The 15,565-nt window shown below is 46.0% G+C and overlaps 1 protein-coding gene across 1 annotated transcript; it reads left to right on the top strand.

The window, feature by feature from the left end:
• The first annotated feature begins 11,269 nt into the window (after positions 1-11,269).
• LOC134947995 (olfactory receptor 1361-like) lies at positions 11,270-12,235 on the top strand. The gene has a single exon (XM_063935774.1). The coding sequence runs from the start codon at positions 11,270-11,272 to the stop codon at positions 12,233-12,235; it is 966 nt and encodes a 321-aa protein (XP_063791844.1).
• The last annotated feature ends 3,330 nt before the right edge of the window (positions 12,236-15,565 follow it).

The raw sequence follows: 15,565 nt of genomic DNA, 5'->3' as shown, positions 1-15,565 counted from the left end.
ACCTCTGTGTCGTCACTCGTCATCCATTAAGTATACTATCCATCTACATTCTATACCTGTGGTGCATTTTAGTTTTGCAGTTTGCTGACAGTGTCCACCAGTATACTATATATATACTTATAGCAGTACGGTAGGCCACTGCTATACCTACCTCCGTGTCGTCACTCGTCATCCATTAAGTATACTATCCATCTACATTCTATACCTGTGGTGCATTTTAGACAGTTTTGCAGTTTGCTGACAGTGTCCACCAGTATACTATATACATACTTATAGCAGTACGGTAGGCCACTGCTGTACCTACCTCTGTGTCGTCACTCGTCATCCATTAAGTATACTATCCATCTACATTCTATACCTGTGGTACATTTTAGACAGTTTTGCACAGTAAATATAGTAGTAGGCCATTGCTATTGATACTGGCATATAATTCCACACATTAAAAAATGGAAAACAAAAATGGGGAGGTTAAAGGGAAAGATCAAGATCCACTTCCACCTCGTGCTGAAGCTACTGCCACTAGTCATGGCTGAGACGATGAAATGCCATCAACGTCGTCTGCCAAGGCCGATGCCCAATGTCATAGTAGAGAGCATGTAAAATCCAAAACACAAAAGTTCAGTAAAATGACCCAAAAATCAAAATTAAAAGCGTCTGAGGAGAAGCGTAAACTTGCCAATATGCCATTTACGACACGGAGTGGCAAGGAACGGCTGAGGCCCTGGCCTATGTTCATGGCTAGTGGTTCAGCTTCACATGAGGATGGAAGCACTCATCCTCTCGCTAGAAAAAAGAAAAGACTAAAGCTGGCAAAAGCACAGCAAAGAACTGTGCGTTCTTCTAAATCACAAATCCACAAGGAGAGTCCAATTGTGTCGGTTGCGATGCCTGACCTTCCCAACACTGGACGTGAAGAGCATGCGCCTTCCACCATTTGCACGCCCCCTGCAAGTGCTGTAAGGAGCACCCGCAGTCCAGTTCCTGATAGTCAAATTGAAGATGTCACTGTTGAAGTACACCAGGATGAGGATATGGGTGTTGCTGGCGCTGGGGAGGAAATTGACAAGGAGGATTCTGATGGTGAGGTGGTTTGTTTAAGTCAGGCACCCGGGGAGACACCTGTTGTCCGTGGGAGGAATATGGCCATTGACATGCCTGGTCAAAATACAAAAAAAATCAGCTCTTCGGTGTGGAATTATTTCAACACAAATGCGGACAACAGGTGTCAAGCCGTGTGTTGCCTTTGTCAAGCTGTAATAAGTAGGGGTAAGGACGTTAACCACCTAGGAACATCCTCCCTTATACGTCACCTGGAGCGCATTCATCATAAGTCAGTGACAAGTTCAAAAACTTTGGGTGACAGCGGAAGCAGTCCACTGACCACTAAATCCCTTCCTCTTGTAACCAAGCTCCTGCAAACCACACCACCAACTCCCTCAGTGTCAATTTCCTCCTTAAACAGGAAAGCCAATAGTCCTGCAGGCCATGTCACTGTCAAATCTGACGAGTCCTCTCCTGCCTGGGATTCCTCCGATGCATCCTTGAGTATAACGCCTACTGCTGCTGGCACTGCTGTTGTTGCTGCTGGGAGTCGATCGTCATCCAAGAGGGGAAGTCGGAAGACCACTTGTACTACTTCCAGAAAGCAATTGACTGTCCAACAGTCCTTTGCGAGGAAGATGAAATATCACAGCAGTCATCCTGCTGCAAAGCAGATAACTCAGGCCTTGGCAGCCTGGGCGGTGAGAAACGTGGTTCCAGTATCCATCGTTAATTCAGAGGCAACTATAGACTTGATTGAGGTACTGTGTCCCCGGTACCAAATACCATCTAGGTTCCATTTCTCTAGGCAGGCAATACCGAAAATGTACACAGACCTCAGAAAAAGACTCACCAGTGTCCTAAAAAATGCAGTTGTACCCAATGTCCACTTAACCACGGACATGTGGACAAGTGGAGCAGGGCAGACTCAGGACTATATGACTGTGACAGCCCACTGGGTAGATGTATTGCCTCCTGCAGCAAGAACAGCAGCGGCGGCACCAGTAGCAGCATCTCGCAAATGCCAACTCGTTCCTAGGCAGGCTACGCTTTGTATCACCGCTTTCCAGAATAGGCACACAGCTGACAACCTCTTACGGCAACTGAGGAAGATCATCGCAGAATGGCTTACCCCAATTGGACTCTCCTGGGGATTTGTGACATCGGACAACGCCAGCAATATTGTGCGTGCATTACATCTGGGCAAATTCCAGCACGTCCCATGTTTTGCACATACATTGAATTTGGTGTTGCAGAATTATTTAAAAAACGACAGGGGCGTGCAAGAGATGCTGTCGGTGGCCCTAAGAATTGCGGGCCACTTTCGGCATTCAGGCACCGCGTACAGGAGACTGGAGCACCACCAAACATTCCTGAACCTGCCCTGCCATCATCTAAAGCAAGAGGTGGTAACGAGGTGGAATAAACCCTCTATATGCTTCAGAGGATGGAGGAGCAGCAAAAGGCCATTCAAGCCTATACATCTGTCCACGATATAGGCAAAGGAGGGAGAATGCACCTGACTCAAGCGCAGTGGAGAATGATTTCAACGTTGTGCAAGGTTCTGCAACCCTTTGAACTTGCCACACGTGAAGTCAGTTCAGACACTGCCAGCCTGAGTCAGGTCATTCCCCTCATCAGGCTTTTGCAGAAGAAGCTGGAGACATTGAAGGAGGAGCTAAAACAGAGCGATTCTGCTAGGCATGTGGGACTTGTGGATGGAGTCCTTAATTCGCTTAACCAGGATTCACGGGTGGTCAATCTGTTGCAATCAGAGCACTAGATTTTGGCCACCGTGTTCGATCCTAGATTTAAAACCTACGTTGTATCTCTCTTTTCGGCAGACACAAGTCTGCAGAGGTTCAAAGACCTGCTGGTGAGAAAATTGTCAAGTCAAGCGGAACGTGACCCGTCAACATCTCCTCCTTCACATTCTCCCGCAACTGGGGGTGCGAGGAAAAGGCTCAGAATTCCGAGCCCACCCGCTGGCGGTGATGCAGGGCAGTCTGGAGCGAGTGCTGACATCTGGTCCGAACTGAAGGACCTGCCAATGATTACTGACATGTCGTCTACTGTCACTGCATATGATTCTCTCACCATGGAAAGAATGGTGGAGGATTATATGAGTGACCGCATCCAAGTAGGCACGTCAGACAGTCCGTACGTATACTGGCAGGAAAAAGAGGCAATTTGGAGGCCCTTGCACAAACTGGCTTTAATCTACCTAAGTTGCCCTCCCTCCAGTGTGTACTCCGATAGAGTGTTTAGTGCAGCCGCTCACCTTGTCAGCAATCGGCGTACGAGGTTACTTCCAGAAAATGTGGAGAAGATGATGTTCATCAAAATGAATTATAATCAATTCCTCCGTGGAGACATTCACCAGCAGCAATTGCCTCCAGAAAGTACACGGGGACCTAAGATGGTGGATTCCAGTGGGGACGAATTAATAATCTGTGAGGAGGGGGATGTACACAGTGAAAGGGGTGAGGAATCGGAGGATGATGATGAGGTGGACATCTTGCCTCTGTAGAGCCAGTTTGTGCAAGGAGAGATTGATTGCTTCTTTTCTGGTGGGGGCACAAACCAACCAGTCATTTCAGTCACAGTCGTGTGGCAGACCCTGTCGCTGAAATGATGGGTTCGTTAAAGTGTGCATGTCCTGTTTATACAACATAAGGGTGGGTGGGAGGGCCCAAGGACAATTCTATCTTGCACCTCTTTTTTCTTTCATTTTTCTTTGCATCATGTGCTGTTTGGGGACATTTTTTTGGAAGGGCCATCCTGCCTGACACTGCAGTGCCACTCCTAGATGGGCCAGGTGTTTGTGTCGGCCACTTGTGTCGCTTAGCTTAGTCACACAGCCACCTTGGTGCGCCTCTTTTTTTCTTTGCATCATGTGCTGTTTGGGGACAATTTTTTGGAAGTGCCATCCTGTCTTGATTGACACTGCAGTGCCACTCCTAGATGGGCCAGGTGTTTGTGTCGGCCACTTGTGTCGCTTAGCTTAGTCACACAGCCACCTTGGTGCACCTCTTTTTTTCTTTGCATCATGTGCTGTTTGGGGACAATTTTTTGGAAGGGCCATCCTGTCTTGATTGACACTACAGTGCCACTCCTAGATGGGCCAGGTGTTTGTGTCGGCCACTTGTGTCGCTTAGCTTAGTCACACAGCCACCTTGGTGCGCCTCTTTTTTTCTTTGCATCATGTGCTGTTTGGGGACAATTTTTTGGAAGGGCCATCCTGTCTTGATTGACACTGCAGTGCCACTCCTAGATGGGCCAGGTGTTTGTGTCAGCCACTTGTGTCGCTTAGCCATCCAGCGACCTCGGTACAAATTTTAGGACTAAAAATAATATTGTGAGGTGTGAGGTGTTCAGAATAGACTGGAAATGAGTGGAAATTATGGTTATTGAGGTTAATAATACTATGGGATCAAAATGACCCCCAAATTCTATGATTTAAGCTGTTTTTTAGGGTTTTTGAAAAAAACACCCGAATCCAAAACACACCCGAATCCGACAAAAAAATTTCGGTGAGGTTTTGCCAAAACGCGTCCGAATCCAAAACACGGCCGCGGAACCGAACCCAAAACTAAAACACTAAAAATTTCCGGTGCACATCACTATTCAGAACCAGGCATATCGGCTGGGACCAATGGAATCAGGAGTATCGTCTGGGACCAATGGAATCAGAAGTATCGGCTGGGACCAATGGAACTAGGAGTATTGGCAGGAACCAATGGAACCAGTAGTATCAACTGGGACCAATGGAGCCAGGAGTAGCGGCTGGCACCAATGGAACCAGGAGTACCGGCTGGGACTGATGAACCCAGTGAGTGCTCAGGCTGGATTTAAGTACTGGATAAGCCTAAATGGAAGACCCACTGGAGATCTGCAGAAACATACTGCTAGGCTGTGGACCACATTGCACTGGCAGCCTGTGACTCTAATGCAATCCCCTTTATACTCTAAGGAGGCCAGAAATTGGTTACTGCTATCAGCTGAACAGCTGTCTGGCTCGGATTAGCTGAGGACTGGTCACATGAGTGTAAAGGGGGGTACTCACGGAGCGATATTCTAAGCAATCTGACTAGATTGCTTAGAATATCGGCAGGATCGCTCCGTGTGTAGCCCCCTCGGCGATAGCGATGCGCGGCCCCGCACATCGCTATCGCCGCTGCTAGATTGGCCTGCATGCAGGCCAATCTAGCGGGTCGCTCACTTCACCCGCTGGGTGAAGTGAGCGCCCCCCCCGTCTCCCCCCGCGCGCTCAGCACAGATCGCGCTGTGCTGAGCGGCAGGAGAGATGTGTGCTGAGCGGTTCGCTCAGCACGCATCTCTCCTTGATCGGCCCGTGAGTACTGGGCTTAAAGGGGGGTACTCACGGAGCGATATTCTAAGCAATCTGACTAGATTGCTTAGAATATCGGCAGGATCGCTCCGTGTGTAGCCCCCTCGGCGATAGCGATGCGCGGCCCCGCACATCGCTATCGCCGCTGCTAGATTGGCCTGCATGCAGGCCAATCTAGCGGGTCGCTCACTTCACCCGCTGGGTGAAGTGAGCGGCCCCCCCGTCTCCCCCCGCGCGCTCAGCACAGATCGCGCTGTGCTGAGCGGCAGGAGAGATGTGTGCTGAGCGGTTCGCTCAGCACGCATCTCTCCTTGATCGGCCCGTGAGTACTGGGCTTAAGCAACATGGCTGTGCTCATGCTTGGGATTTGGAGGGAACTCTGGCATGGAGGAAGTAGGATCATGACAGGCTTAGATGGCGCCACAGGTATATTTCTGGGGGGTCACAAATAGTTATAGATATTAATAGTTATTAAGTACTATATATTTGTAAAAACAACACTTTATATGGAATTTTATTTATAAATCACCAACCTTAGACTTCAGTACTGCATATAAAAGTCAATAAAAACATAAAATAGAAATGAATACCCTCGGGTTTATCACTGCGCATTCCAAATTATTCCCTGTCTGATTTAAGCAAATGCTCCCAAGATACAGATCTGCCTGGTTAATGGGACATTCGGGACAGGACAAATCTATATTAGTCATAACCTGGTCCAGGAGCTGCCTCTCATTACACAGAGGTGAAACATTGAGGTGGGTGTGAGACAATAACGTGCCAGGAAAGTACTGGAGACTTGTGTGTAGGTTCTCATTCTCTGCAATTGATGACTGCCAGGTTTGTGCCTCCAGCTGACTTCAGCAACATGTGTTTTACTTACAATGGTGAAACGTCATTACGTGTGGGTGGCAATCAATGCGATACAATGACGTCTGGGTCACCAAATGAATCATAAAGCTGATTGGATGGTGCGGAAAATTCTGCTAGGTGTGTGTGTTGCAATCAGACAGTAGTGTGTATATACGTCTCCTACAGATTCCAGTGCTGGACAACACAACTGGTAACAGGCAAAACAGGATTTTATTTAATACCCCTTTTCCACTAGCTCAAAAAACACGGGTAAATGCACGGGGGCGCGCATTTACCCGTGTTTTTTGCAAGTGGAAAAGGGTAAACCCGGATCAAGTGACCCGTGAATCCTACCCGGCTATCTACCTGGGTAGGACACGGGAATGATCCGGGTAGGGTTGTAGTGTAAACGGGAGCTGTGTCGATGCGACACGGCTCCCGTTTACACTGTATGGAAGGGCGGCGCTGGGAGATTATGTGATCTCCCTGCGCCGCCCCTGCCGCGTCACTAGAAGCGCCACCAACCCGGCATATGCCGGGTTGTGACTGCTGATGGGAAAGGGGCCGAGCACGGGTCGCAGCAGGGGGCAGCTCCCGTGTCAGGCTCCCGGCTACGACCCGTGCTCGCAGGTGGAAAAGGGGTACGAGTCTGACGCCGTCCTATTTCCTACATTATACTCACACATGGGGGGTCATTCCGAGTTGATAGCCAGCTGAAATTATTCGCTGCGCAGCGATGATGTAAAAAAAGTAACTTCTGCGCATGCGGCGCAATGCGCACGCGCGACGTAATTTCACAACAGCGAATGTAGTTTCACACAAGGTCTAGCGATGCATTTCAGTCGCACTGCTGTCCGCAGAGTGATTGACAGGAAGAGGGCGTTTCTGGGTGTCAACTGACCTTTTTTAGGGAGTGTTCGGAAAAACGCAGGCGTGCCAGCAAAAACGCAGGCATGGCTGGGCGAACGAAGGGCGTGTTTGTGACGTCAGATCCGGAACTGAATAGTCTGAAGGGATCGCAAGCTAGGAGTAGGTCTGAAGCTACTCTGAAACTGCACAAAATTATTTTCTGAAGTCTTTTAATTAAATGTCATAATATATATTTCCAGGGAAGATTGTGTATTTGAGAGGCAGCACACATCTGCCAGGAAGGGGTCAAATACTTATTGAGTGTTGTGGCTGTATCACACGCACCCCAAAATAATAAGAGCTGAAAGAGGACTTTTTTACTGTTTTTAAGAAAAATTCTCAAGTGTTTTTTTGTGCAGTTTTAGAGTAGCTCAAAACCTACTCAGCGCTTGCGATCACTTCAGATTGTTCAGTTCCTGTTTTGACGTCACAAATACACCCTGTGTTTGCCCAGCCACGCCTGCGTTTTTCCTGGCACACCTGCATTTTTTACGAACACTCCCTGAAAACGGTCATTTGACACCCAGAAACGCCCACTTCATGTCAATCACTCTGCGGCCACCAATGTGACTGAAAAGCTTCGCTAGACCTTGTGTGAAACTACATCGTTCGTTGTAAAATGACTTTGCGCATGTGTATTGTGCCGCATACGCATGCGCAGAAGTGCCTTTTTTTGCCTCATCGCTGCACAGCGAACGAATGCAGCTAGCGATCAACTCGGAATGACCCCTCTGGTGTAAACCAATCATGAATCAGTCTATAGAAGAAAAGGAGCATGCCAGGACTAGGGTTTGGAATCACAGTACTTCCTTAACATCTACTTTAAAAAAGCTCAAAGGGTAAGAAGCAGATGTAAGAAATGGCACTGAAAAGCTAAACACTGTTTGACCTCACATTTAACTATAAAGGGTAAAGTTACTGCCGAAAAACGTAAAATTGCCAACATGTAATTTGCATTTGAAAATTCACATTTGGAAGCTTGGTTTTTAATAATTTGTTCCATATTTCAGATTTACTTTTTCTCATAGCAGGAAATGTTTTGCTTTCCACTAGATACTCCACCTCAACATGTACTGACCTCAGGCCTGTAATCTAGTTTTCTACTACTGTAAGTGTTACTCTGGCAGCAGTCACCTCAGGCCTGTGATCTGCTGCTTGGAGAAGTGTGTTAGTATTGGTAATTTATTATATTCTCTTTTCTTCATTAATGAAACCATTCTGTAGGGTTGTATAGTTTATTTGTATGTTTGTGCTGCTGCTATGCCGCTTCATTTAACATGTCAGCCCGTGACAGCCTTTGACCAATATTGGTGAAAATAATATTGCGAGCTGTGAGGTGGTTACAAAATTGACTGGAAATGTGTGCTATTGATGTTAAAAATACTGTAGGAATAAAAACAGGTCCAAATTACATGATTTGAGCTGTTTCTTGCAATTTTTCAAGAGATCCAAAACAATTGAGGGTGGTTTTGCCAAAACCAAAACACAATGATGATTTAGAAGAACCAACACCAAAACACAGGTGACTGCACTCATCTCTCAAATATACTGTACATAATACAAAATCTGAGGGCGATAACACTGATAAGCCTAGTTTAAGCCATCCACAATTAAACCCTAAGTAACAGTAAAAAAAACATTTAAGTGTTACATTTATTCACAATAAAATGACTAAAAACATACAGTAATCAATAGACATCTGTTGTTTCAATTTGCAAATAGTAGGAGTGTATTCATCCAGTTTGAATTCAGTACATCAAGTTTCTTTGGTAGTTTTTACTCATGGTATTATACAGATGTTGAATTAGAACCAAAAATCCAACGCGTTTCGTCACAAAATACTTCTTATGGGGTATAGATCAGGTGCCAGAAATACTTGTATATAAATGTAATTTGGGCAGCTTGATATAGAAAGTACACCACTTGGAATGTCAAAGCTGTCCTGCCTGCAGACAAAATGTATATTGGATGTATTAACAGTGAAGATGTTACAGGTTATTTTATCTTGTAGATCTGAGTCCCCCTTAGGATTTGAGGCACAAAATATCCAACATATCTTATGCTGGTCTAACGTTGTAAGGCATGGATTAAACACTGAACTTTTAGTGATTCCACTTGGAGGTGCAGAAATCTCATCAATATTTCAGATAAAAAGCCAGACACAATCTAACTAGAAACAGAAGCATCCATGTGTCCTTCTTAGGATTCTGTGATATGCATACATACACTTATGGTCAAAAGATTTGTAAAATTCCCAATCAACAACTGGAGATTAAAAATAAATCATAGAATCATTTTTGTTTTTAACAAATTTAATTAGCTCATCAAATTAGCCACCTTTTGCAGATATATCCACCAGCCATGTCACACTTGTGGCATCTTTCTACAGTGGGCATCAAATATTGTTTGTGAAGTTCTACCAAACACTGTTGCAGAGGTTCCCACAAATGTATTTCACTTGCATTGCTGCGGTAGCCCCAGGGCCAGCTCTACCATTAGGCAGCTACCTATGGCACCGGGATCTGGGATGGAGGGGGCATCACTGAGTGCCTATCACAAAATTAAGGATGTTTTTGAAAGAAACATCCTTGTTGTACTTAATGTAAGTGGTGGAACTTATAAGTCACACTTTCACCTGAAGGGCTGGGAAGTGGGTATTGCTGGTGGTTGGGGGCAGTAGGCTGAAGTTTTGCCTAGGATGTCGAGAAACCTTGCCCTGGGTAGCACCTTTGATAAGAGTACTAGTCACTCTGTTCAAGTGGGATCCACCCAAACTTGGCTACAAGCTGCAGCATAATAAAAAAAAAACCTCCGCCAGGGCTGGCCAAACCAGTCCTCAAGATCTACCAACAGTACACATTTTCCAGACCACCTAGCTGGTGCACAGGTGTAGTCATTACTAATTAAGATTTGCTGCATTCATTCCTAACTGACAATTCTACAGCTCTCCAGGAGGCCCGGAAAACATGAACTGTTGGTAGATCTCGAGGACCGGTTTGGTTAGCTCTGCCCTACACATTGAGGACTCGTCCTTTGCGTCTACTCAACAGCATATAAACACCTCGATTTATGAAACCAAAAATCTCACATTTTAATCGTTCCATAAGATAAGACCTTCATCAAGTCTTCAGGAGCCCACTGGTGGTGCTTCATTACCCTGAAATTCACAAATTTAAACTTTATTTTTTTCAGTAAAAAGATGGCCCTCTAGCAGCCTAGAAACGTTGATGTGATACAGTAAATTTCAACAATTTGTCCTTATCTTGCGCTAATAACAACAAATGGAGATGCACCTCTAGAAAGATCCCCTGTAGCAAGGATCAAATACACAGCACAAAACAAAATCAGTGGGTGCTGAATGTGATTAGATGGTCATATAATGAAAACAATTAAAGGATATACCTAAAGGAATAAAATAACTAACCATCGGGACCAAGGGTACATGTACGCATGACACGTCATGCTAATGCATCACCTGACCAAGCCAAGCAAGCCCCGGCCCCACTGCTGACTGGCAGGCTGACCCGTAACCTCTTCCACCCTCACTTGATTGCCAGGCCAGCCCCTGTCTTCCGCCAACATAACATGACTGGGGCTGCCACCTCTGCTGAAGCCGGGACAATTGGGCATCCTCAAGTCTATCTTCGAGATGCAAAACCAAAACCTAATACATTCCCGGGAGATCCAGGACATATAGCATCAGGCCCTTTGTTTAGTACTATAGTTGCATAGCTTGCGTGCATAGATAATAGTATAATAAATTAACAGTTGATACCATTTTCTAAAAGCTATTGTACCTGCCTGGTGTCACGTACACTGTTTCTTACTGAGAAATCTATGTATCATTGGTCAATAGCCGGAGACATTAGATGGACTCCTTAATATAAACAAAAAAACAAAAACAAAAAAACAGCTGCCGTTCTTTGGTTTCCTTCTCGGTTGTGCTGAGATTCAAAGGAAGACGAGAAAGTCTCAATTTTCCAGCGCGCAGTAGACAAAATGGTTTTCCAGTTTAATTCTGCATTGACTAACATTAACATATTACTGTACTCTAAAAGGACGGTCAACAGGTATGAGAAATAAAATCTTTCTGGTGCTTTCAACCGTCAGGTTCCAATGGAGGATGTGAATGTGTCAAGGGTGACGGAGTTCTTCCTCCTGGGCCTGTCTCGGAACCAGGACCAACAGATGCCACTCTTTGCACTTTTTCTCATGATGTATTTGGTGACTCTTTCGGGCAATTGCCTAATCATGGTTGCAGTCACCAGTGATCGCAGACTGCACTCTCCAATGTATTTCTTCCTGGGGAACCTCTCCTTTATCGACATTTGTTTCAGCTCAGTGACGGCCCCACTCATGTTGGCCAATCTTCTCCAGGAGAAGACCATTTCCTTTAAAGCATGCATGAGCCAGCTGTTCTTCTTGTTTTGCACTGCCAGCATGGAGTGCTTTGTATTAGCAATCATGGCTTATGACCGACTGGTTGCCATCAGCAATCCTCTGCGTTACTTATTGATCATGGACTGGAAAACCTGCCTGGCCCTTATAGTGTTCTCATGGTCGTTTACCTCTCTCCATTCCCTTCTCCACATATGCATGGTTTCTTCTCTGAAATTCTGTGGTCCAAACAAGATCCATGAGTATTTCTGCGACCTCCCACCCTTGTTGGCCTTGGCTTGCTCAGATACCTCCAGTTATGATCTTCTGGTATTCACAGAAGGTTCTCTAGTAACAATGAGCCCCTTTGTTTTCGTGGTGGTCTCCTACTGCCGGATTCTCAATATCATCTTAAAGATTCGCTCCACATTAGGAAGACACCAAGCTTTCTCTACTTGTTCCTCTCACCTCACATCTGTAGGACTTTTCTTTGGAACCATATTCTTCACGTATTTCCGGCCATCCTCATCCGGATCTTTGGAGGAAAACCGCTCAGTGTCTGTGGTGTATTCGGTTCTTACACCTCTTCTCAATCCCTTTATTTACAGCCTAAGGAACCAGCAAGTTAAGGCCGCCCTGAAGAAGCTCTATAACAAGCAGTCCCCCAAAGAGGTCCCTGCAGCAATCAAGTCAGTATCATTGTAAATTATGGTAACTGGCCAGAACTCAGATCTTTGACTCTAGTTGTACGATAGCCTTTGTTCTAAATAATAATACACCAGATGTAATATTACTCAGTCAGGTCTTTGAATATATATATATATATTTAGTTTATTGAGGAGAACATAAATTGGAAAAAATCTGTATTTGTACGGTGACTATGTACTAAACCCTGAAAAGAGACAAAAGGGAAGGTGATAAAGTACCAGCCAATCAGCTCCTGTCATTTTTCAAACACACCCTGTAACATGGCAGTTAAGAGCTGGATTGGCTGGTACTTTGTACTCCATCCACTTTATCTATCTCAAGGGTTAGGGGATAATTTAGAGTTGATCGCAGCAGCAAATTTTTTAGCAGTTGGGCAAAACCATATGCACTGTAGGTGGGGCAGATATAACATGTGCAGAGAGAGTTAGATTTGGGTGGGTTATTTTGTTTCTGTGCAGAGTAAATACTGGCTGCTTTATTTTTACACTGCACTTTAGATTTTAGTTTGAACACACCCCACCTAAATCTAACTCTCTCTGCACATGTTACATCTGCCCACACCTGCAGTGCACATGGTTTTGCCCAACTGCTAACAAATTTGCTGCTGCGATCAACTCTGAATAAGGCCCTTAGTACATAGACACCTAAGTGACCTTTTTAATTAAAAAAATTAAAAAATACAATATAAACTGCACTAATTTAAAATAAAATAAACAAATTTGAACATTATGTCATGTCTGGTGATAACATAATAGTAAATGTAACAAGGAGACACTGAAGCATCATGACTAGTCTGGGTAAAATTCTCTGCAAAAAATTAAAGTGACGCTGTGACATCTGTGTTGATAGGGCAGCATAGTAAGGATTTGAGTACGTACAGGGCCGGTTCTTACCTTTGTAGCGCCCCGGGCAAAATATAGGGGCGTGGCTTCAAATGGGGGCGTGGTCACGGCGCTGAAAGAAAAAATGAAATAAATAAAAAAGTATACTTACCATCCCCGTTCCTGATCCAGACCGCTGCAGACCCCTCCGCCGGCGGCGCCGCTCTTCTCCTCTCCTCTTCGATCTATAGGAAAGACGTTATTACGTCTCTCCCATAGAACAGCATAGACACTAGAGGTCAATTATGACCCCTAGTGTCTGTGCCACTATGCTGTGCGGTGCGCGATGACGTCATCGCGCATCGCACAGCAAAGGTCCTCTACATGAAGGGAAACTAGACCGTAGCGTCTAGTTTCCCTTCATGGAGAGGACCTTTGCTGTGCGGTGCGCGATGACGTCATCGCGCACCGCACAACTAAGGTCTTCTCAATGAAGGGAAACTAGACGCTACGCGTCTGGTTCCCTTCAAAGCGGGGGGGCACAGCAGGGCACTGCGGGGGGCACAGTGGCGGATCTTGCCCTGGTGCGACTGCGGCGCCCTCCGGATGGCGCCGGCGCCCTCCGGAAGGCGGCGCCCCGGGCAAAAGTACCGCTTGCCCGTGGCAAGAACCGCCACTGAGTACGTACAGTAGACACATGTACTTTAACAATATTTGACTCTATGTATTCACAAGTGTGTGTGTGTGTGTGTGTGTGTGTTTTATATATATATATATATATATATATATATACACACACACACACACACTGCTCAAAAAAATAAAGGGAAAACTTAAACAACACATCCTAGATCTGAATTAATGAAATATTCTTATTTAAATACTTTGTTCTTTACATAGCTGAATGTGCTGACAACAAAATCACACAAAAATTATCAATGGAAATCAAATTTATTAACCCATGGAGGTCTGGATTTGGAGTCACCCTCAAAATTAAAGTGGAAAAACACACTACAGGCTGATCCATCTTTGATGTAATGTCCTTTAAAACAAGTCAAAATGAGGCTCAGTAGTGTGTGTGGCCTCCACGTGCCTGTATGACCTCCCTACAACGCCTGGGCATGCTCCTGATGAGGTGGCGGATGGTCTCCTCCCAGACCTGGACTAAATCATCCGCCAACTCCTGGACAGTCTGTAGTGCAATGTGGCGTTGGTGGATGGAGCGAGACATGATGTCCCAGATGTGCTCAACTGGATTCAGGTCTGGGGAACGGGCGGGCCAGTCCATAGCATCAATGCCTTCGTCTTGCAGGAACTGCTGACACACTCCAGCCACATGAGGTCTAGCATTGTCTTGCATTAGGAGGAACCCAGGGTCAACCGCACCAGCATATGGTCTCACAAGGGGTCTGAGGATCTCATCTCGTTACCTAATGGCAGTCAGGCTACCTCTGGCGAGCACATGGAGGGCTGTGCGGCCCCCCAAAGAAATGCTACCCCACACCATTACTGACCCACTGCCAAACCGGTCATGCTGGAGGATGTTGCAGGCAGCAGAACGTTCTCCTTGGCATCTCCAGACTCTGTCACGTCTGTCACATGTGCTCAGTGAGAACCTGCTTTCATCTGTGAAGAGCACAGGGCGCCAGTGGCGAATTTGCCAATCTTGGTGTTCTCTGGCAAATGCCAAACGTCCTGCACGGTGTTGGGCTGTAAGCACAACCCCCACATGTGGACATCGGGCCCTCATACCACCCTCATGGAGTCTGTTTCTGATAGTTTGAGTAGACACATGCACATTTGTGGCTTGCTGGAGGTCATTTTGCAGGGCTCTGGCAGTGCTCCTCCTGTTCCTCCTTGCACAAAGGCGGAGGTAGCGGTCCTGCTGCTGGGTTGTTGCCCTCCTACGGCCTCCTCCACGTCTCCTGATGTACTGGCCTGTCTCCTGGTAGCGCCTCCATGCTCTGGACACTACACTGACAGACACAGCAAACCTTCTTGCCACAGCTTGCATTGATGTGCCATCCTAGATGAGCTGCACTACCTGAGCCTGAGGGTTGCAGACTCTGTCTCATGCTACCACTAGAGTGAAAGCAACACCAGCTTTCAAAATTGAAAAAAACATCAGCCAGAAAGCATAGGAGCTGAGAAGTGGTCTGTGGTCACCACCTGCAGAACAACTCCTTTATTGGGGGTGTCTTGCTAATTGCCTATAATTTCCACCTGTTGTCTATTCCATTTGCACAACAGCATGTGAAATTGATTGTCAATCAGTGTTGCTTCCTAAGTGGACAGTTTGATTTCACAGAAGTGTGATTGACTTGTATTGTGTAAAGTGTTCCCTTTATTTATTTGTGGCAGAGACAGCATGATTCCATGTGGAAGTAATGTGGAGGATCCAGACCAGGTTTTGGAAGCAGTAGCAGACTCCCAGGTGTGTGATCAGCAGCACCTGGGATTTCCTGATATTAGGGTTTCCAGGACAGAGTCACCTTGCTCTTGACGG

The sequence above is a fragment of the Pseudophryne corroboree genome, chromosome 8, assembly GCF_028390025.1.
Source record: "Pseudophryne corroboree isolate aPseCor3 chromosome 8, aPseCor3.hap2, whole genome shotgun sequence".
NCBI lineage: Eukaryota > Metazoa > Chordata > Amphibia > Anura > Myobatrachidae > Pseudophryne > Pseudophryne corroboree.
The sequence above is the reverse complement of the archived record's forward strand: the minus strand, read 5'-3'. Positions and strand labels throughout refer to the sequence as shown.

Bases quoted from the DNA above. Each gene is read 5' to 3' on its own strand.
- LOC134947995 (XM_063935774.1), top strand. From the start codon at position 11,270: ATGGAGGATGTGAATGTGTCAAGGGTGACGGAGTTCTTCCTCCTGGGC.